General features: G+C 43.1%; 1 protein-coding gene across 2 annotated transcripts in view; it reads left to right on the forward strand.

Annotated features, from left to right (window-relative positions):
• lrfn2b (leucine rich repeat and fibronectin type III domain containing 2b) overlaps positions 1-24062 on the forward strand; it is a 106386-nt gene extending 82324 nt beyond the window's left edge. For both annotated transcript variants that reach the window (XM_010882291.3, XM_020056037.2), the window contains 2 exons: positions 14781-16177; positions 19968-24062. In XM_010882291.3, the coding sequence (XP_010880593.2) occupies positions 14802-16177; positions 19968-21003 (2412 nt within the window). In that variant the 5' untranslated portion in view covers positions 14781-14801 and the 3' untranslated portion in view covers positions 21004-24062. The remainder of the gene's footprint in view (positions 1-14780; positions 16178-19967) is intronic.
• Positions 24063-25578: the final 1516 nt, after the last annotated feature.

A 25578-nucleotide genomic window follows, 5' to 3' on the forward strand; every position in this document is an offset into this window, starting at 1 on the left:
AACCGGTTTGACACCTGTGCTAACCACCAGGATATCGGCTCCCACCCCATGGTGTGAGGCTGCATTGAAAACCTGCCATCGTAATAACTTGATTTCCCACTGAGTGGACAGAATTGCATCTTCCTGAGCTTTCCGTTATCCCTATACAAAATGCAATGTCATCGTTTCTCCGTTGACTTATTGCTTCACCTAAATCCTAAGGAGTGATTCAGTTTATCTTTTCATTTCTCTCACAGCAGCAATGTGTGGCTCCCATTCAGACAGCAAGGTCGACACTAACCCCATCACGACGTTCACCATCAGACACTCCTGACAGTATATTCAATAGCCCATGTCTCCGGACTGTATTTTCGGATCTGACTCTATACAGTGTTCGGGTTTCAAAAAGACAATGGAATGGCATTTAGTTTTCGGCCAGATGGGAGCTCTTTGCAGGCTAACTGTAACCCCCTCTGGGCAGCCACTGCAGTGTTTCATTATTCCAATGAGTTATATGAGAGGAGAGGCTCGCATGAACATAACGGCTGTTTATGGATGGGATTGTTTGCTGTAAGCCATTTTTCTAGATGATGTGTGCTTCTTTTAGTTTCCATCCTTAGCCTCTGTTTTCCTGCCACATAGTTCTCTTCCAGATAAGCAGAAGGAGTTTTTATGCCACTCTTATTGACTTGGCATACCACAGTAAAGTAATACCCTGCCCAATTAATATTTCATCCCGTTCTATTGCTCTCATTACCTCGAGATCGCTCTGTGCTCTGTCGATAACTATTTATGGGATAATTAATCACATTTTCTTCAACTGTAGGCATGCGACAATTCGGCAGTAATTTCAGTTTGGCTAGGCCTGAGTAAAAGTGACAACAGTGTGCCTTTTATAAACACATTCAATGCAATTCCACGACACATTTCTGGAGAAATTATTATTTTTTTGATAGGCTACAACACAAATTACAGGTCAGCACTAGCAGTTTCTCTGGGCCAAGCCCAAGGCTGAGGCCACTGAATGCTTTTGAAGTGACAGACTGGTGCGAAATCACTGAGGCAAGGCTGTTTTGGCAATGAATGCGCAATATATAGATAGGGTTATTCATCTACTACAAACAGCTAATGTGAATTCAGCTGTACACGCTGAATAATCCAACTGTGAATAGAATGAATTTGAACATAATAAAGCAGCATGTGTCTAGTTAGTAGGCCAGATCAATAAAGGTTTGATAAAATCCATATTTAGACTTTTGTTTAATATTTTCATGTTAAACAATAGCAGTTAACAAAACGGGGGTCCAAATTACCTATAGTATTTAACAGTCAAATGCTGCCATGCACAAATAAATAGGCAATAGCCTGCTTCAAACATGCAAAATCATACGGGTCATGACCTCAGCAACATTTTGTGAAATGGTACATAAGCCTATCAACCCACATAGACACAGAACCCTTAGAATATACCGGATGTTGGAATTTGGGTAGAAAGCTCTTTAGGGCAGCACACAAATTGCTGTAGTAAAAGTTTTGTTTCCAGCCCAGTGCGATTTCAGCACACTTGATCGCAATCAATAACACAGTCCAGTGAGAGGTTGATGCCTGGGTATTTGCTTGCTAGCTCCCTCAACTTTTTTCTTTTATTTGAGTGGCCAATGTTAGCAGGAGTTGCTCATCCAGCTGAAGACTTGTACGGTTTGATTGGTTGCTGCAAACCTTTCTGTAGAATATGTAATTTGATTGGATTTAGTATTTTCATAGAGAGTGTCATTGATGTATTACGTAAACCGAGATTTTACGGATGATAAGTTTGGTTTGTATTTGACAATGTTGAATCAATCCCTGGACCAATCCCTACCGATTCCAATCCCTGGAATCTTCAGCATTTTCACAATGTCCAATTAGTCAGGCAAGAATACAAACAACAAATCAACTGAATTAATTCAATAAAGGCCAGCCATAGATTCACCTCTGTCAATAATTTACTGTTTAGTATTCAAAGTCCCCTTGAATGCCCTGTTTGTCTGTGTGAAGCACCTCAACAAAGAAGAGGCTTACTGAAAGCAAACTCTGAAAAGTCAGCCAACAATGAATGCTCAATTTGTTGCTCACAAAAGCTCTGAAAAAATCCCAATGAAGATAGTCATTGGTCTTCTCAGGGCAAGTAACTTCCACTTCACTCAAAGCCCCTTACAAAACTATGAGGAGTAGATGACCTTGGTTGATGCCATGCTAATAGAAGTCAATAGATAGGGCAGCATAACAACAACAACAACAACAGCAGTGTCTGTAGTTAAATATCTCAGTCCATTTAGCTCAAATCTGTAATCTACATGAAAAAAAGGTTATGTAAGGCATATTAAAAAGCTAAAAATAAATGTAGCTTCCCTCTTTTGAATTAATTTGAAGGCCAGAGCAAGTTGGATAATACAGAAGTGAAGCCATGCTTGGGCTTGTGCCTGGCCAAATACACTGTCTCTTGATGATGTCGTCCGGGAACGCAATGCCCATTATTACTGCAATGCAGACGACATACGGCTGTACATTTCAAGAAAGCATGGCCAATGTCTACCATGAAAGCCTGTGTTTCAGACATAAGGAAGTGGATTGCATTAAAGGTTTTACTTAAAAACATGTATCTCCTGATTGAGTAATAGCGGTTGGGAGCCTTTTATGCCTTCAGAGAAGGCACACACATTGACACAAATGCATATTTGTCAATCATTATTTATCTTATCATTTAGTAACATGTAGTCCCTGAGGCTAAAGAATATCCAGTCAGGTCTTCAGGAATAGAGCAGAATTTAAGAATGACAGTAGAATCAACCATTGACGATTTGACTTGTAATGGACTGGTCTTCTTTATCTGTCCATGAAGATAGTAGGTTATGTGCGAGACCAACAGTGTTGCATTCAAACTGTGTTAAATGTGATAAAGTATGTTTGCATTATAAAATGATAGTTGTTGATTTGAATTTGGAAATGTTTTGAATTGTAATGACTCTGGGCTTACTGGTGAATTACATCCAGTGAATAGAATTGAATACTTTTTATGTTGCTGTTTATTTAGCTCTTTTTTTTAATCGGCCTGGTCGATTTGTTTTACTTAAAAAAAACTGTACCTAGCCTATATGGAGAAAATCTGGTCACTCTCACTTCAGGTCTTAGGCTGTCACATAATTTGTCCGTGACTGTTGTGGTTTTGTTAGTGCAGAAGTACCAGCCGTTCCTTGGTTGGTGAACCGTGTGGGTGCTGCAGTCACATTATTCTGAGCTGGCAGCATACTGTTGTCTTGTTGCCCAAAGCACAGGCCAGAGTAGCCTATGTGAAAGATGTTAAAAGGTCTTTACTCCCACAGATCACTCGCTGATCAGTCCTCTGGGTGTACAACATTTCCCCATTCCTCTAAAAACCTTTCCATGCTCACTCCGCATTTGCTCCATACATTATAAACACATATAAGCCCACATCTATTTTCAAATTATTTAGGCTACTTTTGCTTTAGAAGTTAGCTTTTGAAGTAAGCTGAGAAGAAGTGCACAACATTTCAACAGCAAGTCATAGGCTATGCCAGTGATTAGGCAAACTGTTTATTCCACTCTGCGATCTAACCAAATGATGCTCCACTACAGCGCCACTGTGGTCATACTCTGGTTCAGACCTGTTGGATTCATTTAGCATGTCATCAAACAGCATTGATTCTCGAGCTAAATTACGCCTGCCATCTAAAAGAAATGTGCGGTGCTGTGAACCATGCAGGGCCTAGGTCCAATAGCCACGTTTTGCCACTGGTTAACAGTTTGTTGTCCCGCTGGCTCTTGGAACTGTCAACTGCATGGGGGACATTGGCTACATCAAGGCTAATTACTTTGACTTAGAATTTTTTGGGGGCTACAACAAAAAGGACAGATGAGCTCTAACATAGGGCTGTCGAGCTACTGGGCCAGCCACACACCCAAAGGTAGAGACCAACTCTTTAGAATGCATTTTCGTGTAAAATCTCTCTGTGCCAATCAGCACCATGGACAGCACCCTACACACTGAAGCAAGGCCGTTTCGGCAATAAATATCTAATGCATACTAATAATGTACTAGATAAGCTGTAAGCAATAGAGGGATTATTTTTGTTAATGTAGCCATTCTGTCTTAACAAAATCACTGACACTAAATGCAGGAAGTCAGCAGCAGATTTAGGTATGGGTGACACGGGCAGCAGCCAGGGGGCGGCATGTCGCAGGGGTGCGGCAACAAGGCGCCTGCACAAATGCATTCCTAATGTCATTTGCATGATCGGTTTTCTATGGCTGGTTTGCGTGTCACATATATGATATCATGTCACCCTGTGTGACTGTGGGTGAATTAACCTTGTTGGAGTAGTCACCCTGATTCTAGTTTGTGAGCAGATTACTGCCTGGAAAGTCTGCCACTTAAAAGTGGGAGATGGGAAGGTCTCCCCACTGGGTAGGGGGAGCGGAGGAATCTATCAAATCGTGCACCTCAAACTTTGTACATTATGTCTACTAATGCAATTGGTAAAATCAGTCACTACAAAATACTACAAAATAAACCACAATTCATTTTGAATACTGTGCATGTAATATATAGTTTCACAGACATGTTGTTGCATTTTTTTCTGGTTTGTGCAAAATCGTTAAAAATAAAATAAAACCAGTCTGCACACCACCAAGATAAAGGTCTTGACTCTTGGTTGACAGTGCTGGGGTGATGTATTGATGTTTGAGTCCCAAATCAACACAAATGGATAAGAAAAGGTCTAAGCCATCAGGGGCCCATTTTAGGAAAAAAAAGAATAGGAAAAACGTGCAAAAGATGAAGGAATGCAGCTAGGTCATCTCGATATTATGCAATGTAATGAAATAGGCTAGTATAACACTTGTGTGTTAGCCTATGTTGCTTGCCACACTATTACACACAGGGTGACAAAATAATTTCTGTCCCACTAGCTTATATAACATTGGATATCATTTCTCAGGATAATGTGTGTAGCCTCCAGCAAAACGATTACAACCTAACTAGCACAATACTGATGTGGTTAACTTTCATTTAAGTGACATCATAAAGGTTTTCTGTGATTGTGTTGACTAGGTCCTGAGCTCAGTAAGGGGAATTTCAATGCTGTAGGCTAACTTAAAAAATGTCTATATTATGCTGATACAGGATGTTATATATTTTGGGGTGTCTTATGCCTAGAGTTAGCCAAGGAGGTGGTATGGTTCTGAAAGATTTTGGAGCAGCCTCTGGCACGGGCCAGGATGAAGAGCCATCTACACTTTGTGCAATTTAGTTTTATTAGGGTATTTTTTGTTAGCTATATGTTGATAGTGTAAAAATCTGATTCCTCTTTTTATTTGTATTTATATACTTGATACAGTTCCGTATTTGTATACTACACTTTGTTTGTAACTTCTTTTTTGTATTCATCTGTCATATTTTAGTATGTATTTTTTAATATTTTCATGCAGGAGGGTCTGAATGGGGGGGTTCTCCCAGGGAGCCATTGAAGCTAGAAATAATTGAGCGTCTTGGAAAATGTAAACAAGCCCTCAGTGCACCCCTGTCAAATTTGTTGTAACTTATTCAAATGTCAAGAAAAGTGTTGTTGAATTGAATGAATTGTGTTATATTCTGTTTGATTTTCCCTCCAAAAACTCCTTTATCAGGGGCTGAGCTGCTTAACCAAACATTAAAGTCACATGGAGCCTCTGATGTTCTGTATTTCATTGTGTGTTTACTATGAGAATCAAGTTCAAGTTCTAAATGTATTTATCAAATGCACAGAATAACACAACGTCATTCTGAACAAGGAAATGATTGTGCCATGTCACACGACATCTTAGTGGTAAGAATGAAGAAATATATAAAGCAAGAATATAGCAATAATATACATAATGTAAACTAGCAGAAATGTTTAAGAGTGTAGAATGGGGAATATGAACAATGCAGGTAGAAGTATTGAAGATTATGGATGCAATGTGTAATATGCCTATGAATGGTATATGCAAAATAATATTCTAATGTATATTGAATGTACATAGAAAGACATCAGAGCATCTGGAATATATATGTGTGATCAGTATGATCATGGATCAATGTTGCTGGTTGAGGATCCTTATGGCCTGAGGGGAAAAAAAGTTTGCGAGTCTGCAAGTGCATTCCCCGATGCTCCAGTAGTGTCTACCAGTTGGCAGCAGTGAAAACAGACCATAGCCTTGGTGGCTGTAGTCTTTAAAGATTTTCTGTCCTTTCCTAATAAGGCCTGTAAGCGGCCTCATCGTTGTTAGAGGTGAGACCCAGGATGGTTGTGTTGACTGTGAACCTAAGGATGACGTTGGAGCTGTGTGTGGTCACGCAGTCATGCATGAACAGGGAGTAGAGGAGGGGACTGAATACAAAGCCCTGGGGGGCTCCAAAGCTCAGGGTCAGTACAGAGGTGAGGTTGCCCATTCTCACCACCTGGGGTTTGCCTGCAAGGAAGTCCAGGATCCAATTGCAAAGGGAAGAGTTAAGTCCCAGTGTCCTGAGCTTAGGAACAAGCTTAGTGGGCACAATAGTGTTGAGTGCTGAGCTGTAGTCCACGAAAAGCATCCTCATATATGTGTTGCCTTTTTCCAGGTGGGAGAGGGTGGTGTGTAATGCAATGTATGTAGTGTTCCTTAGCTGGCAAGGTGACTGTTCATGTCTACCATCATAGAGGCATTCAATGCATGTAACTAACCACCAGTGTTTTATGTTGGTAGGGTTCACACTCAAAGCTGAATTTGCAGAGCTACTGTAGCGAGCAAACAGTGGGTGCAAACTAAAACAGTATTACAGCACTACTTTTGGTGTCCCCTGCAAGAATTGCTCTTGAGAAAATGTAATGTAACTGTCCCCTCCAAAGTTAATTACAGAGTCCTACAGAGAGGTAGTCATTCAGGCAAGTGACAGAAGGTTTCTTCGGTACAGGGACGATGATGGTCTGTTTGAACCAGGTGGGGACTGCAGACAGAGAGGTAGAGCTTGAATCTGGCATGTTGTCAAGGAGGATGTACACAGCTTTAACTTCGGTAGTGGTGCATCTTATTAGGCAATAGGCCGTGAAACTGTCCATAGGAAATCTGTGGTGGTTCTTGGTCAGATTCATTAGAGGTGGCTTAGTGGATAGAGCTATTTGACCATTGACTGAAAGGACCAGCAAGGTGAAAAAAGATTGTGGCAGCTCTTTGAACCTCTCAAATTTGGAGGTGTTGGGTTAAATGCCGAAACCGAATCTCGCTTGGCCCTTGTGTGCAAACTGACAAGTATCCCCGATCCTGTGTTGTGTTAAATGATGCAATGTGATTGCTCACATTTTCACTTAAATAGGATGTGGTAATTTTAGCTGTATTTTTGCTGGCCCAGTAACTTTTACTCAGGCCCAGCCAAACAAAACGTCTGCCTATGCCCCTGGGATAATATCTGCCTTTGATTGTGCTTTGCTCAAATGCCCAGTGAACTTGATACTCTCTAAACCAATCATTTTATAATATTTTATTAAACAGATTTCAAAATCCAAAGCACAGCTTAGATAGAAATTATATTCATGCAAACAGGCATGAGAAGGTGTTTAAGGCAGTAATACAGAGTGCCTAGATATTGGCCTTATACTGCAAATACTGATGCTGTGTATTGCTATTATAAATCGGTTACAGATGCAATTACATATTATTTTAATATCCTTGGTATGTGGTCTGATTTACCCTGGCTTTCAGCTTCATCAGCATTCAAGGTTTAAACCACCTGGTTAATAATACAAAATATGCTACTAGTTTGCTTCAATGTTCTGCCAAGTGTAGCTTGTAATAGAAAGGAAAATCAGACTCAGCGTTTTCCTATCCAGGGGTCACAACCCAATGCGAGGTCAGCCAGTTTAAAAAACAGGATAAACATTATGCTTGTAAATAGATTCGGGGTTAAGTGAGTAACCTTTGGAAACATCTACATGCAGTTGTAATTAAGGGGGCAGTGTCTCTTCTCTTCCTTCAAATGTGTCACTATCTTTTAAATGGTTTTACCGACAAATTATTTGACCTCATTCCTGATAGATATGACTCTCACCTTGTGGATTTCTTTTCATTAGGAAGCTCTTAGGACACAGTGGGCAAAATCAGGCAGTAAATCACACTGGGGGAAGAGAGCCCACAATCAATGATAATGTTCTTTTTTATACGTACACAATTACTGCCAGACGAACCTCCCTAATGCATTTCAAACTTAACATCCGTCAAATTCAAATATTATTACTAATCACTTTAAAACTTGTTTGCACACTTATAGCTCCAATTTAGGACCCTGAACACTAGACATTGAATGCCTTACATTTGATATGGGATCACGTTAAAGGTTTGGCAACCACTTATCCACGTGGATCCCTCCGCCCCCCTCCATCTAGCTGTCCATCTTGGTTTCCGAGTCCCCCTCTGGTCCTCTGTTTCTTTGTGATCTTCATTGACTTTGTCTAGGCCTAAATGTAATTCCACCATGTGTATGAGCCTGCAGGCTTCACGTGGGAGGATGTAGGATGCAGTCTGACACACACTGATAAGAGCAGTCGCCTCTCCAGATCCTACTCACACAGAGAGAGTGGAGGGGGCAGAGAAAGCAACGGAGAGCTGGAACAGTGGAGATAATGAGAGAGAGACAGAGAGTGTGAGAGAGAGAGTGTGAGAGAGACAGTGAGACAGAGTGTGAGAGAGACAGAGAGAGAGAGAGAGAGAGAGAGAGAGAGAGAGAGAGAGTGTGTTAGAGATCTCAATGAGGGGGTCAAAACAACAAAGACGGGAGAACGTGGAATGATGGTCACTGTGAAGTATGTTGTAAAGAGCAGCTATATTTAGACCTGATGATGTTTCTGAAGAAGACGATAATGGTCTGAAGTTTGTGGGTGTTTTCTCACTCATTGCAGGTGCCACTGACATCACAGCAACAGGAATAGCCCTGACAAGGCCGTGACTAAGACTGCCCTGTTATCGGTGAATTCACTTTCTCACATACTCTTTCATCCATCCATCTTTCTCTGTCTCTCTGAACTGTCTCCCTCTCTGTCGCTCTGAACTGTCTCCCTCTCTGTCTCTCTGAACTGTCTCCCTCTCTGTCTCCCTATCCCTCACTCTTCCATCCTATCTCTACCTCCCTCTCTCAGCCGCTTCTCTTTTTACAAACAGCCATGCTTATCTTGTTCGCCTCGGGCGGGCAGCTCCTTTTTACACTCACACCACTGGGAACAAAACAAGCAACCCTCCAAGAGACATTTAGAACGTGTTTTTGTCAGACAGTATATCTTAACCAGTGTTTAATGCCCTTAATTGTGTTAGTCATTCATTAGAGAGGGCTAGAGGTGAGGGTGGTTTACTGGGCTGGCTGAGCTTCCAGACAGACAGACTGCAGCCGACCGACCATCCACTGGGGACAGCGAGAGAAGTGGGGGGGTGGTGGTGGTGGTGGTGGGGGGGGGGGGGGTGTTGGGGGATGGGGGGTTGGGCGGCCTGGTGATTTTTGATACTCAGAGCTCAGTCTCATCCTATTACCTGGGACAATTGCCCACTGGGGAGTCTAGCTGTAGAGAGGTGTCCATATTGATGAATGTCTAGTTCTCAGTACTTTGGGGGTTGGTGGCGGGGGGGCAAAAGGTGTGTGTATGTGTCTATGTGTTTATGCCCATTAAACTGGTCTGGCAATATACTCCAATGTATATTGCCCTCTGCATGACTGAGCTGGCATTTGAGAGGCCCTCTCTCCCTCCCTGCAGCCTGTTATTATCACCCTCAGTATTGTGCTGTGAGAGGATTTGGCCATGAAGCCCGCTGATGTGTGGCAATGTGATCTATGGTGCCGGGCTATTACTGAACAGCAGGCATGCCAGGAACTTTGTCTATGGAACCAAACAAGGCTTCAAATGCTGGTCTCAACAATGGAGCTGTCAGTTGTTCACATCTTAATCTTGAGTCCTAATTTTGGCGAAGGTAGAAGTCATCCCCTCATATCTTCACAAAAGGACAAATGAGTATCTCTAAAAAAAGCGCTCACTGCTGCATTGTGCCATGTCACACCAAAGAGGCTTTTGAGTAGCTGAATGTAGCAATAGCTGATGAAGTAAATTAACATGAGCAGCTATGTCATTCTCTCACCTCTGCTTCCAACAGCCATAATTAAAATCAATTTTCAATGGGAGATTCCTTTCCGGAGTCAGAGGTGGCTTGCAGGGGTAGAGAGAAGAAATCTGAAAGAGCTCTGTGGTTATTAAAACGAGAGAGAGAGCTGAAAGTGAGTGTGTTTTATTTTATTTTAGTTAGCTGTATAAGCAGATCTTTAGCCCAGGCTAGCTTTTTTACAAAAACTCTATCTGTCACTTTTGATAAAGGAGATCAGTGTTGCCTGAAAAATACATTCAGTAACGCGGGACGAATTAAAATGGAACTGCAATAGAAAAAGTAGCATTAATAAACCTTAAAGGGCATGACTGAGTGTCAGTCGGTCTGTCTGTCTGTCTGTGCTAATATGCTCCATTTGATAGTCTGTGTGACCCACTGGCGCTCCACTAAGACCCCCTGAAAACCCATCCACCCACCCTGTCATTTAGTCCTTTTCTCTCCAAATCACTGACATTCTCCCTTAAAACATTTACCATCTCCACCAACTCGGTAATTCACTTCCTAAAGTGCATACTCAGAAGCAAAGTCTTTACACACTAAGACTCTGCAGCCCTCCCTTTGGGAAGTGGATAGGAGATTTTCGTCTCAAAGCTACTTAGAGTCTGTTTGCTAGCTCGCTAGCAGAAGAATGCTAATAGCGACCAAGTCTCCCCATGTCTTCAAGATTAAATAAAAGTATCAGCCTGATCCAGCTTCCACAGCTTCTCCAGACTAAGACCCAACATCCGGATTGAGGTGTTTGTATTGGATCTGTGACAGATATTTGATATATATACAGACAGCAGGAACCCGACCAATTCAGTATCTTCATCTAACTAGATCCAAGCAGCAAATGCCTCTAAGAAAATGTAACGGACCAGAAACATGGAAAATGCTTTGGAAGCTGATTATTGTCTGGCTAAAAGTCACACCTTTTGCTGCGTGTCTTTAAAACAACACAAGACCCCAGGAAGATGATCAGTGGAAACATGAATCATGTTTCTTTTTTAAGACTAGCTAGAACACTGACTATAGATATCAAAATATAGCCCAACAACATATTTCACTGTACTGTACACATCCTTTATCCTACGCATGTGACCAAAAAACTCTGAATATGTATGTGTCACACGATTGACACCACCCAGAGTTATAACAAAGGTGTTATCATTTCTTGGACTCAATACTGCTGCGATATTGCAAATGATATGTTATCCAGGCACCTTATGTTCCTCTCCATCCGTCGGGCAGCTGATGAACCCATATTGTAGGGAGACATCCTCTGTGATTAACCTCTGTGAATTTTTCTGCTACCTGTTTTGGGTGAGCTTGCACAGTTTCCACTTCTGTCAGGGTTCTGTGAGGACCTCTCCTGAGTACTGTCGCCATGTGCCGTTCAAATAAGAAACACACCATGTTTGAGCGGGGCGCCCGCTTGTCTTGGCGAGAGATCTCCGTGCTTTTCCAAACTCCCCCCGACCTCCAATCAATCCACCCTGCCTATGATCCATGTAGGATTTGTCCTTGAATCTTGACTTTGACCAAGTGATTTCAGCCCTTCCTCCAGGGTCCACGGACTCCGTAACATTGGGACCTTGTTATCCTGTGATGGAATGATCCTATTATTATTTTCAATGCCCTGTGACTTCCATGGACGGCAGTGTTATCTTGTGCCATGTCTATCCACAGTTTCCTTTACGGTCAAAAGCCTCCTCTCTTATCCTTCCTTACAGCTTTGGAGATTAGCCACCTCCATTTTCTGCAGTACAAATGCACCAGATTCGCTTTGTGTTGCCTGAGGTCTTTGAATTCCGCCTCAAGTCAATGTGTATATATATATATATAAATACACAAATTAGGGTCAAGTCAATTGATGCAAAAATGCACCACTTTATATGGAAATCCTTTATACGGAAAACCGCAATAGTATACAGTATGGGACCGTGAGAGGCGGAGGCGGAGGGGGGGGTGGAGGGGCGGGTAGAATGACAGAAGGGTAGAGACAGAGCACAGTCATGTGCATTGTTAAACAGTTTACGTCCATTAAGGTGTGAATGGAAGACAATGTGGATGTTGATAGATGTGTGGTGACTGTATCAGGCCACATAGGGGTTGTGCACGTTTGATAATGTGCGTACATGTGACTGACATTATCAAACAGATGGGAAGATTAATGAAGCTTGTCATGGACCTACTGGAAGAAGGATGAGGCAGCGGAGGACTGTTTGTGTTCCATGAGACTACCTACATAGCTGTCTGATCAGGGGCTTCAGGACGTCATTTAATCTTCGAGGAGTGCTCATTTCATTTTTGTCCGGTCGCCCCTCTACCCCTCATCTATCCCCTGTGAAAGTCTAGCCCACTGGACTTTAATCTTGAATCCCATTCAAAAGACCAAGGATATTAATGCTGAAGTAGGACATGGGATGCGTCATTGAATATTACTATTATATAGCGGTACCAGCTGGTCTTAAGTCATTTCTGTATGGTTTCTCCAGATGCCCGCTGTCTTATGCTTTGGGCTTAAGTTATTATTTATTAATCCCTGATCACATAGACTAGTGGTTCTCAAACCTCTCTTTGGGGACCACCAGACATTTCACCACTTTGTGCTAAACTATCACACCTGCTTCACTAGCCAAGCGCTGCACGATTAATGGAATTATGATTGAAATTGTGATATAGATATGCACATTTTTATCACAAGCGTACTGTATGCAGTTTTTGGTCCCAAAGAAGGAGCCGAAAGGCATGCGTCATCGGTCCATCATGTTTTTCTCCATCAGAATTGAGGTATGGCCGCCACTATGGTGGTGATGGCACAGCTCATTGTTATTCATAGAAAACAAGTTGGTGTTATAGGTTTTGGAAGTGTTTTATCTCTTAATTGTATGCAAGAACACACAGAAGTGGAAGCCGCAGACTGCGCAATAAAGGCCACCTGGAATGTGGAGCGATGTAATATTTATTTTGCATCTCTTTTGTGAGACTTGGTCTTTATGTTTCTGTGCTATTCACATTATGTTGTTCAAATACTTTTTTCAATGTTAGCATGGTCTATTTCAAGCTAGTGAGTGATACCGAGATCTTGTCCCACATACACAACAGCATGGTTATTAAAGAGTTTCAGCCTCAAAGTCCGACATTTTTCATCTGGGAGAAAATATTGCATAGGTTGAGAAAGCTTGCTAAACTACTGGCAACTGCACAAACGTAGAAAATGTCTTTGCATTAATAAGTGAATTCAAAGCACTTAACTTGAACTCGTTTTTTATGAAATTGCGTACTACATTGTGTGGGCCATAGTTACTATTATTTAATTTTAGAAGTGATGTTATAAATGCTGTTCAACCCCAAGTGTTAGAAAATCTTAATTCACCGTAATTGGAATATTTGCCCCCCCCACAAAAAAAAACACAATTTCAGTATTTTATCCAAATGCAGCCTTACCAAAGTGCAGCCTTACCAAAGACTTGATGGTTAATCGACAAGTTATATCAGGTGTACTACCTCTGGGAAATTTCAAATACATGGAAAGACTGGGGGTCTCTGAGTAGAAGTCGACTTAGGATCATTGACTTAGAAAACATCATTATAGTTATTTCTCCACCTGAGTGAAGCATTGACCCATGTCACATGACTTCACTGACAGGGAGCGCTAGTGTCCTCAGAGTGCCCATGAATGACAGGAACCATTAAAGGGCAACCTTTTTCATGATTAATGGTTATTTCATGAATGCACTAAAGTGTTTTAGACCAATTTTCCATGTGTTAGAAGCTGTTATACTGTTCTTGCTATTAAGGACCGTAACCAGACTGGAAGTATGTGTGCGGACTGTGCTGGGTATTGATGTGTCTGTGCAATTTGACAGTGCAACTGAGTGGTTGATGGCAACATTTTTGACCTACTAAACTCCAAAAGGGCATACCAACAAGAGATTCCCAAGTCAAAAACTCCTGCAGGTCAAGAGATCACACTTGTTTAGCTTATAAGCTTGGCTAATTCCCTCCAACCCAAAGCTTTCTTTCTTGGCCTTGTCTGCCACTACCCCTCATGAGGGGGATGGTAGTGCATTTTAACATTATTTCTGCCATTGTCTCTTCAACACCGGAGCTCTGCATGCACACAATTTACAAAATCAAATAGAGTACAAATGTAAAACATTAGGAACACACTCCAAAAACAAATTATACCCCTGGGCAGAGGTCCTCAAATTAACATTTTGAACTGTGCCAGAGGCAACAGTACATCCAGTTTTGGGACTGGGGTGGAAAGAAAGAGATTTTTTTAACACTGTGATGCAAACACACACACACGTCCACCTACACACTCGCATCCAGCCACAAACAACAGATCAAACCTACTTCTGATCCATGTGGACTTGATGACAGCTGTTAAGTTAGATCAAAGTGCAGTCCAATCAATACCCATCAAAATGGCCTGGAGAGGCTATCAACAACAGGCCCCCAAACCACACTGCTGCTCCAGCCAGAAATCTCCATGGAAAGTGTACTGCAACATGAGTTCCTGAATGTCTCTCACAGTAATAGTGAATGGTGAAGTAGACTGGCGCACACACTAGGCAATAACTAATCATGTCTTTTTCCTTTTCTCTCTCTCGCTCTAGATTCCATTGTGTGACCCTACCATGGACCACATCCTCTGCTGCCTGCTGGTCCTGGGAACCGCAGTGATGATGGCCCATGCCTGCCCCAAGTACTGTGTCTGTCAGAACCTATCTGAGTCCCTTGGGACCTTGTGCCCCTCCAAAGGCCTGCTCTTTGTCCCTCTGGACATCGACCGGCGAACTGTGGAGCTCCGGCTAGGTGGAAACTACATCCTCCGCATCACCCAGCAGGACTTCGCCAACATGACTGACCTGGTGGACCTGACACTCAGCCGCAACACCATCAGCTACATCCAACCCTTCTCGTTCGGCGACCTGGAGACTCTGCGTTCCTTACATATGGACAACAACCGCCTCATGGAGCTGGGTCCCGATGATCTCCGGGGTCTGGTGAACCTGCAACACCTCATCCTTAACAACAACCAGCTTGGACGCATCTCGGACCGGACCTTCGAAGACCTGGCCTCTTCCCTGGAGGATCTGGATTTGTCCTACAACAACCTGAGGAGCCTGCCCTGGGATTCAATCAAGCAAATGGTATCTCTCCACCAGTTGAGTCTCGACCATAACCTGCTGGACTTCATCCCTGAGGGGACCTTTACTGACCTTGAAAGGCTGTCTCGCCTTGACTTCACGTCCAACCGGCTGCAGAAGCTACCTCCGGACCCCATCTTCGCCCGCGCCCAGGATTCAGTGGTGATGACCACACCCTACGCCCCTCAGCTGTCCCTCAGCATCGGGGGGAACCCCCTGCACTGTAACTGTGAGGTGCTGTGGCTGCGGCGCCTGGAGAGGGATGACGACCTGGAGACCTGCGCCTCCCCTTCGAGCCTGAAGGGCCGCTATTTCTGGTACGTGAACGAGGACGAATTTGTGTGCGTGCCACCTCTCATCACTCAACACACCCACAGGATGCTGGTTCTGGAAGGCCAGACGGCCAGCCTGAGATGCGAAGCCATCGGAGACCCCACCCCCACCATCCACTGGATGGCCCCTGATGACAGCCTCCTCGCCAACTCGTCCCGAACCGTCGTCTACCACAATGGCACCCTGGAGATTGTCATCACCACCTCCAAGGACTACGGCGTCTTCACCTGCATCGCCGCCAACGTGGCTGGGGAGTCCACTGCCTCCGTGGAGCTGTCCATCATCCAGCTGCCCCACCTCAGCAACGGCACCGGTCAGGCCTCGCAGCCCAAGTCCCGCCTCTCCGACATCACAGGCACCACCAGGACCAGCAAGGGCCTACCCAAGTCGCCGCCGGAGAAAGTGGTCACTGTGTCTGAGGTGACAGCCATTTCAGCCTTGGTTAAGTGGAGTGTCAGCAAGGCAGCACCCAAGGTGAAGATGTATCAGCTCCAGTATAACTGTTCCGATGACGAAGTCCTCATTTACAGGTAACAAAGACGGGGGCTGTTTGTCATTTGTAATTTCATTTTCAAATAGGAAGGAACCACTCAGTCTTCTGAGATAGCTAAACAGTCAGTTGAGATGTATGGAGGAGAAGCTCAATACAAGTGTTATTTTAACACCGGTCCACTTGTTGTTGTTTTTTTAGCCTGAGGAGAATTTGTTTCTCAGCTTCCACAAAAGATAGATGGATGGTGCCAAATGGTAAACAATGGTGTTTACAGTAGACAAAATACGCTGCATCACCAACACTGTATCAACAACAGTGCCACATAAACAGAACGAGCAGCCTTTCATAGCCCATTTTCCATAATAATATAGCCTACAATGGTGTTGTTGGTCCTAATTGATCCATCCATCATCCATTGCTTTTGTCTGTCTGTTGAATTGTAAGAGACCAAAACAACCCACTCCAATTTCCAGTGCCTTTTTTGTCACCTGACATCTTGGTACCTAAGTGCCGCACTGAGCTCGGCTCAATTATGCTTAGTAGGCCATAAAGCATGATTTTTTTTCATCCCTATTCTCAATGAGTGTATGTTCAGTCAAACCAGTACATCAGATATTCGATGAGGCTGGAAGGGTATTACTGGTGGCAGTGTAGCACATCTCCAAGCTACTCTGAAACCAACCAGAAAGGAAATCCAATTAATGTATGTCATTTAAATCATTTTCAATTACTATGTTAAAGCCTGGAGGAAGACAGATCATTTCAGCCGTGGCCTCTGGAGATGTCACCTTTTGGTTACTTAGTGTATGTATGTATGTATGTATGTATGTATGTATGCATGCATGCATGCATGTATAAGCTCTCAGTCATTGTTTTTTAAATCACCATTGCCAATAGCGTTATTACAACTTTTTAGAACATTCCTTTTTTATGTGGAACTGGAAGGTATCAGTCAGTGTAATAACATCAAGAGTAAAGCTTGTTATCATGCTTGTTGTCACGACTGCCCAGAAAATGACTCCTACCTGTTCAACAGAAATATCTGACACTGAATAAACAACAATGTTTTTTCCCCCTTTTACCTGCCAAACATCAATTGCCAAGTGATGAAGGACGCAGAGCAGACAAATTAAACAGTATATTGATTTACCATATGGTTTGGGCATGATAGACTAGGCCTAGATTAAATACCCAGAGGATGTTTGATCACGAATATGCTGAGTGCAATATCTTTATCCATCTTGATTGTAGAAGCAGCGATAGGAGCCACGGAAGGTGCTATGCGTGGACATTGTAATGTAAGTTATTTGTCAGACGGGGACCTTCAGTAATATTTCAGTGGAATGGCAATAAGAGCAATCCTTTACCATATAATGGTCTGATTGTCGCATGCCACATGATTTAAGGCCTATACTTCTCCTCGGCTCTGTGATGTCCTTTAGAAGTGATCCCAAGCTTCTAGGGCTACTATTATTGTCTATTAGCTGGAGTCATCGAGAGTGGTGGCGCTTTTCACACCACACAGAGAAACACGCTACTTTGATTAGCACTCTGTCAAGAGTGGTGCCATATGCTATACAGTTCTGGACATCGATGTCAACATGATAGTCTCGGCTCCTGTTACGGTGTTAACCATTAACCTTTACACAAAAAGTGGGACTTGACCATTAGTCTTGCTTTGACACTATCTTATTATCTGTATAACATTAACATCTTCAATGTTAAACAGACCTTAGGTACTGACATACTTGAGAATATGGTCTTTCAATTGTCTGACCATAAGGTTTAGAGATTCTATTTAAGGGAGATGGGATCTGCATTTTAATGTAATGTTTAACAGCTGAGATGAATAACTTTCTAAAGATCATAAACTTTGGACTTAAGAATATTTACCATGAATGTTTTGCATATTGATGGGCTAATAGGATGATTCTGTGACATTTAAACAGCCTATATGGTGGAATTCTCAATTCATTGTATGCATATTTATTAGTCATTGCAGGTAACAAGTCCAAAACAACTCAAAACAACACACCAACACAAACCTTGAGCCTAAGGTAATCATGCGGTTGCCTACTCAAACTTTGTTTGCTGATTTTCTATAATGCATTCATCCAATTATAGTTAGCATAGTATGATGTTTTATTGCAGGAAATACACTCAAGGGTATGTACAGACACGGATGGGAGTCATGCCTCATTTAATCTTCCTGGTTTTGCCACAGTACCAAACAATACAGCAGCTCTCCCAAGTAAGGCCTTAGCAAGGAGCGAGAAGGGAGTGCAGAAACTATTAGGGATTTTTGCTTATGTAAGGATAACCAAGTTGCCCCACACCCTGACATTTAAGTTGAATCAATGAAGCAAGAGACTCATTTGGCATGACCTTGTCTGTGTTTGTCCAGAGAGATGCTGCCTTAAGAAATCAATCAGAAGAATGAGTTATGGTTTTGAAACCCGAGTCTTCTACAGTCCTTCTTGGGGGGAAAATGAGCCATGAAATACTTTAATGATTGTTGAATGGGAGAAGGGCCATAACCTGAAGGAATGATTTGTTTGTTTGTTTTCCCTTGGTCTTTTTCATGCCAATGAGAAAGCATGTTGAAAGTGTTACTGACAATAGCTTGAAAACTCTTTCGGGGAAAGAAAGTGGCTAAGGCTTCCGTACCCTTTCTTTCCCAGAAAAAAAATGTTTAAAGACTCCTTCTCTCTTTTTGATTAATATTATGGCCTCATGCCGTCACTGGAAACGACACAAAGCCCTTTCCAAAATTGCCTTAGCCACCCAATTTGTTTTCACAAAAAAATATATCTCGCTGTGATAAGCACAGGCTGGCCGTTTTATTTTATTTTTTAAATTCCACTTTGTCCCAATGTTTTTGAATTCAGCTGAATGCGCCAGTCATCGCCAACTTTCAAAATCAATCCGTCACAGGCGTGAGAGAAACAGCACCCAGCAAAATGGTCACTAAGCTGTGGAATGTTCTCCCTCGCATGACCATGCCAAGCAGCCAATTATCACTGTGTAATACACCCCCTGAGGACCAAAACACAGCCAGCATATCACAGGGGCGTTCATGGACAGCATATTACATGGGCGTTCATGGCCGGATACTTTGACTGAATGACTGATGATGGGATGATATCACCTCCAAGCCACTCCCTTGTACATTACCCATTATGCTCTCAGACAGGCTACAGTTGCCCATATGGGACTCCCCCATGGACAGGTATGGTGGTATCATCCATTACCATTTTGTAAGGCTACCTGTCTCAGAGACTCCATCTTCTGAATATGGGAGATGGGACTAGCACGTGCCTGAGGCTTTCGCTGTTACACAGGCCTTTCAATCTTCTCTTTGACTCTCCTGCCCTCTTTTTTCCCCACCAGTCTTCCTCAGTGTTCTGGTATTTTAGTTCTTTCTCATCTCTATGGCTCAGTTATGGGATTGAGTGTCTGTTTGCTGCAACAGGAAAGATGGCTTAAAGAGATCAAGGCAATTACAGCTGCCCCGTCAGTTCGACCAGAAAAGCTACCACAAAGATACTGAACACCGGTGGACGACTCCTCTGGAATGGACACAGGAACACGGAGGCCCTCGCATACTTAGTGGAAGCAACATTATGAATGCAACGTAAAAGTGTGAACAGCCACCTTTTGTGTATTGATTTTAAATACTGGGTTTTCAGGGGGAAAATAATATTCAAATCGATGATATGAAATCTCACCAGGATTAAATCTACAGTTGACTTTCCCAGGGTTCCAATGTATGTTTATGCTGACTCGGTTCTGTAATGACCCTGCATGTTCCTCTCCATTTTCTATAGGATGATCCCGGCTTCCAGCCAAGCCTTCCTGGTGACCAACTTGGTGTCGGGCACCAAGTATGACCTGTGTGTCCTGGCTGCCTGGGACGACACTGCCACCACCCTGACGGCCACCAACGTGGTGGGCTGTGCTCACTTCTTCACCCGCGACGACTACACCCAGTGCCAGTCCCTCCACAGCCAGTTCCTCGGAGGCACCATGATCCTGGTGGTGGGCGGCGTCATCGTGGCGACGCTGCTCATCTTCATCGTCATCCTGATGGTGCGCTACAAGGTCACCGACAACGACGGGGACGGCATGGCGGGGGGCGGCAAGCTGACCAGCGTCAGCGACACCCACTCGCAGACCAACGGGGGCAGGCTGGGACAGAACGGCGTGCCCCTGCCCAAGCCTAAGGCCAAAGTGACCCTCCAGGACGAAGTGGTGGAGTTCAAATGCGGCTCGCTTCAGAGCAGCCTGACTTCGTCCTCGTCCTCGTCGGGGGGCTCCATGTCCGGGGGCGGCCCCCGCAGCCCCAACAGCACCCTGGCCAACATGTGGAGGCAGGCCGCCCCCTCCAAGCCCCGGGCCAACCTGGACCACCTCCTCGGGGCCTTCAACTCCCTAGAGCTCCGGGGGGCCCAGGGCAGGGGCAGGGGCAGGGGCGCCTTGGGGGAGCCATCCTCTAGCGCCGGCGCTCCAGCAGCGGGCGGGGACGGGCTCCCAAACGACAGGGAGCCGCTGCTGGGCCGGACCGCGGACTCGAAGCTCAGCCGGCTGCTCATGCTGCCTCTGGACTCCGCGCCGAAAAGGAGCCAGTCGTTTGACATGGGGGACCGTCTGGACGCTGACCGTCAGACAGGGCGGGTGCCGTGCTCCAGTGCCTCCACGACCACCACGCCGGTGGTCAGCCACCCCCGGCGCATCAGCAGCATCTGGACTAAGAGGAGCCTGTCGGTGAACGGCATGCTGCTGCAATGTGACGAGGAGGGCGACGCGGGAGGCAGCAAGGGGACCTTCGAGAGTCAAGAGTGGGTCATGGAGAGTACCGTCTAAGAAGCGCCACGACGACGCACCTCGTCTAGAAAATAGCCCCGGTTCTGATGGACACACCAGATGAGAGGGGACCCAGCTGCCTCCGCCCTCCTCCTGCATGGAACTCGTTCACGTTTGTCTATTGTGGATTCTCTGTTGTTCTGACGGATACCTAGAACACAAAGCTCAGACCATGCCTCCCGAATTCCCTCGGTGAGTATTTCAGGTGACGGCATCCGGCCGAGAGACGCGATTTATTGGAGGGATGTCATGTTGCGTTTTAATGTGCGTGTCCTCTATGCACATTAATAGTCAACTAAAGACTACCAGTAAGGCATGAAACCTAGCGAGTTGTGCAGTCTGTGAGGGATAGGGAGTCCCATTGAGACTCAGTTGTACATAAATGAAAAGCCGGTCTGTTGTTCATGTGGAGGGCCATTTCTCGTACCCAAGGGATGTAAAACTAATCACTGTATTTGTTGAGTTGTAAAATGGAATAACAGTAAAAGTCCCTGTTGTAACTGTTGCTGGGATGTCAGGCCATGCCTCTGGATAATACTTCCGCCGAAAGTAAGGCTGAAATGTGTCGTTAACATAACATTTTGTATATTTGGGGGGGTTGGGGGTGTAATTAGACACACCTTGTTCTGTATTGAGTTTGTATAGTGGACATTTACAATGTGCAATCTGGAGTGTTCTTGACTGGAGGTCTTTGTCAAATATTTTTTTGTTCCCTTCTGTACAAGATGGGGCTGCAACTTCAATATTTATATGAGGAACAACCAGAAAAAAACAGTGCCCTCCTTAATTATTGGGACAGTAAATAATTGTTGCTTTTTTTTTTGCTCTGTATGCCAAAAGTTAGGATTTTATCCTACAGTTACTATGGATGTCATAGTATTAATCAGGGCTGCTCCATTCTGGTCCTGGAGACTTACCCGGTAGGTTCGCTCTCCAATCCCAGCTGTGGCTAACCTGACTTAGCTTTTCATCCAGCTCATTATTAGAAAAAGGTTTAAATTGGGGTTGGAAAGAAAACCTACAGGGTGGTAAGTCTCCAGTAGCAGGATTGAGGAGCCCTGGTATAGATGATCAGCTTTTATGAGTGTTTTGGTTAATTTCAACATTTAGAAATGACCACACTTTATACATTGACCCCTTATCGTCATAATGTCCTTTTTTCAAGTGTTTCTAGAGAGATGTATTTAATGTCCAAATTAAGCACTAAAATATACTATTTTTCTATATAGCTGCTGGTGAAGTCTTCTGCTAATGATTGTGGCTGACGTTAGTTTTTTCATATAGTGAGCATTTTTCGGTTGTTGACTGCAGTGGTCTTAGCCTACAAGCTGTTTGCCATTGCTGAGCTCGCCAGGCCTTTCCTTCTTGTGTTCCAATACTGTAGGTTCTGGCTCGGTTTCTGGTTATTCAGCCATATTATAGCTGTCGACTGTCATTAACAATCAACACCTTTCCGGGCTTCAACTTGACAGACACCACTTTCAGACTCCAAAAGCAAACACAAAACCTCAAATCAAGACCAGAAATTGACAGCTCGCTTAAACCTGAACATATGAAGTAACAGAACAGAAACACCTGTCAAGGCAGTTGTCATAATACTTTTGGTACAAATAAATACCTCTTTGGTGCCCTAAAATAAGCAGACCATGTATAGAAAATGTTGTCATTTCAAAATGGTAAAAAAAAGAAATCTACACAAATAGCCCAAACTATCAGCTGATAATCTATACATGAACTTTATACTGATTGTTTGATAAAGATGCAAGGAATCAGGAGTATAGAGCCAAATTAAGAAACAGTGTTGCATGTCCATCCATGTTCTTTTATATTCACAGGACCTTTTTGTTTTATAACTCATTCTTACTGAATGGTATTTATATATTGGTGATGTAATTAATCCTTGAAAGTATATTAAAAAGATTTCTTGACAAAACAGTATGTGAATATATTAACTTATATACTCTGTATATATATATATATATATATATACAGAGTATATATTTGAGAGTTGATAAAGAAAATCCATATCTGGTCCCCATCAGCTTTTATGTATTTATGTGTAAAAAAAGACAACAATTAATCTTCAAAACCATTACACATTTATTTTTCTGATCACAATGTTAAAACTGCAGGGTCTGAAGTGAAAATGGAATTGGAATTGTGTGTTAAACGAATGGCACTTAAAAGGTTCAGGAGAGGAGAGTTCTATCATTAGTTTTAGCGTAAGAACATGGCCCCTGTTGGCCTTTAAATCAATTAACCCAATATACACAAGAGCTAACAAACAGCAGGAGTTAGCCCTATCTGTCACAGAAAGATTAAGCATTCGGAAAAAACTACAGCTCAGTATGCTCAATTGTTGAGAGACAGCATTCTTACTCAATTACAAGGAACATTTTTACATATTTATGTACTTTCATACACTAACCTGCATAATGTATCTGAAACTCAGTACCTTAAATGGTCGACATTTTAGCGTAAGCAGAAACCTTGCCACCCTCATCAGGTACTGGCATAATAAATGTACAGGGCATTCATCCAGAACTATCTGTGTCTAGGATGTGTCAAACCTGATTTTTTTGTTTGTTTGTTTGGTTCGGTAGCATAAATGAACAGTGTTGCAAAAAAACTAGATCCCATTTTCATTGTGTAAAGGCAGCCCTTGATGATAATGAACTAAATGAAATACAAATACATTTGAACTTACTAAATATTGGTTGGAATGTATCATAAACGTACAGTGTAAAATGGTTTATGCTCTCAACAATGGTGACATTGTTGGTTTTCTGTAATGTATGACTTGCATGTTTACCAATGACCAACTCAAGAGACCAGGAATAACCTTAATACTCTCTTTTATATATGTCCTTTCTCACATCGTGTTGTCTGAAAGACTCTAGTGACATTCTGGATCAACTGCTTGTGTAAATTGACTCTGTATATTGGCTTTTTTGTACAAAAAAAAGAGTGAGAATGTACAGTTCGAAAAATAACCTGTACACTAGTGTCTTTATTTTCTTGGTAAGCATAAAGAAATAAAGAGGTGCTTCACTTTATCTTAACAGCGTGATCAAGTACATTTCTCACCTGGAGTTGTAGATTGTTTCTGTGGTCAAACGTTATAAGACATGCTACTCTGCAACATTAGCAATATCATAGTTTTCAGCATTTACCTTGTCGGCCTCTGTTTAGGTCTGGGGTACATAGTAAGTTGATATACACATCATGCAGCTCTGAGAAGCTCATGGATTTCTTTGAATTTCACCATTCTGACAAAATAAGCCGGTCTTCAGAACTCTGCAATCCTGTATTCAGAGACCTCATGTTCACATGTCAAGTCAGATAAACACTGTCGTGATCCAATACTAAGACATTCATTGGTAGTCGCTTGTTAACCTGCTTTCAACTCCTTATGTCACAGCATAGCTGGACAACCATAGGACACTCCTAGCACAACATATGTTGACGGATCACATTCATGTGTCATCAAAGGATCCGCTTTGCTTCGGGAGGCATTTAGCAATGCTTGGACACATTTGGGTCGTACAGGCGAAGATCTGGTGTCAGGTTGGGGCCTAGATTAGCTTCTCTAGGGGAGATCAAATGGTTTGAGATGGAGGGAGGTAATTTTATAATGCCATGTTTTCTAAGACCAGGCAGAGAGTACGCAGTGTTGGCACCAGAACAAACCGAGAGGTACAGTGTCAGTGCTATACAATACATATTCTATTTACTACTTACACAGCTTTACTTTGGATTTGAAGAGATCAAGGCCATGGGTCCTCAAAGGGGTTTTGACCTGAACTGAACCAGGTTGTCAATCACAACCCCATATTTTGGGTTCTGCTGTGCACAGTAAATAGACAAGGGACCAACATTGCCATCTTTTGTATAGTCAAATTGACCACACTGTACCTGACATTGTTTTGACTATAGAGCACATTTAATCAGATCCAGCATTAACTAAGAGACAATCACATCGTTGTTGGGGGTGGTGATGTAACCACAGATGGATTGGGAAAACCCTACTCTTTACCAAATATGGTGTTGAGACTAAATCCAGTGGCATTCAGTTTGAGAACACGGAGTTTGATAAAACCTTGCTAACAATCAACACATTTTCTTATCAGCGAAACACTCACTCAATGCAGTTTTCTGTTCCGAAAAATGAAAATCTACAATGCACGGATTGTTCAGTGGACCCTTTCCCAAAATTGTAATTATTATTTTTTGAAAGAGCACAACAAGGGTGAATTGAGTTGCTTACGTGCACAGATTGGGAGTTCTGAAAATTATGCAAATACGGTACATACTAAAACAGGCCAAGATGATCTCCCTACTGTAGCTCACTACATTGCCCACGTCCTTGCTTGTTCTGCCCAGTCTGTACTCCCTTTCACCCACAGCAAAAGACCCAGATGAGCTATATTGTGTAACACTGGAACCCACTTCCACTTCTGACTGCAACCAGACCTAGGTTTGACGAATCTGAAAGCATCTTTCCAAATGTCAACCAAAAGTTTCAAGGGATTGTGTTGCTTCAGGTTAAAAAAAAAGTAGTTTTCACCCTCGTTT

This window comes from Esox lucius, chromosome 18, assembly GCF_011004845.1.
Source record: "Esox lucius isolate fEsoLuc1 chromosome 18, fEsoLuc1.pri, whole genome shotgun sequence".
In the NCBI taxonomy this organism is placed as follows: Eukaryota; Metazoa; Chordata; class Actinopteri; order Esociformes; family Esocidae; genus Esox; species Esox lucius.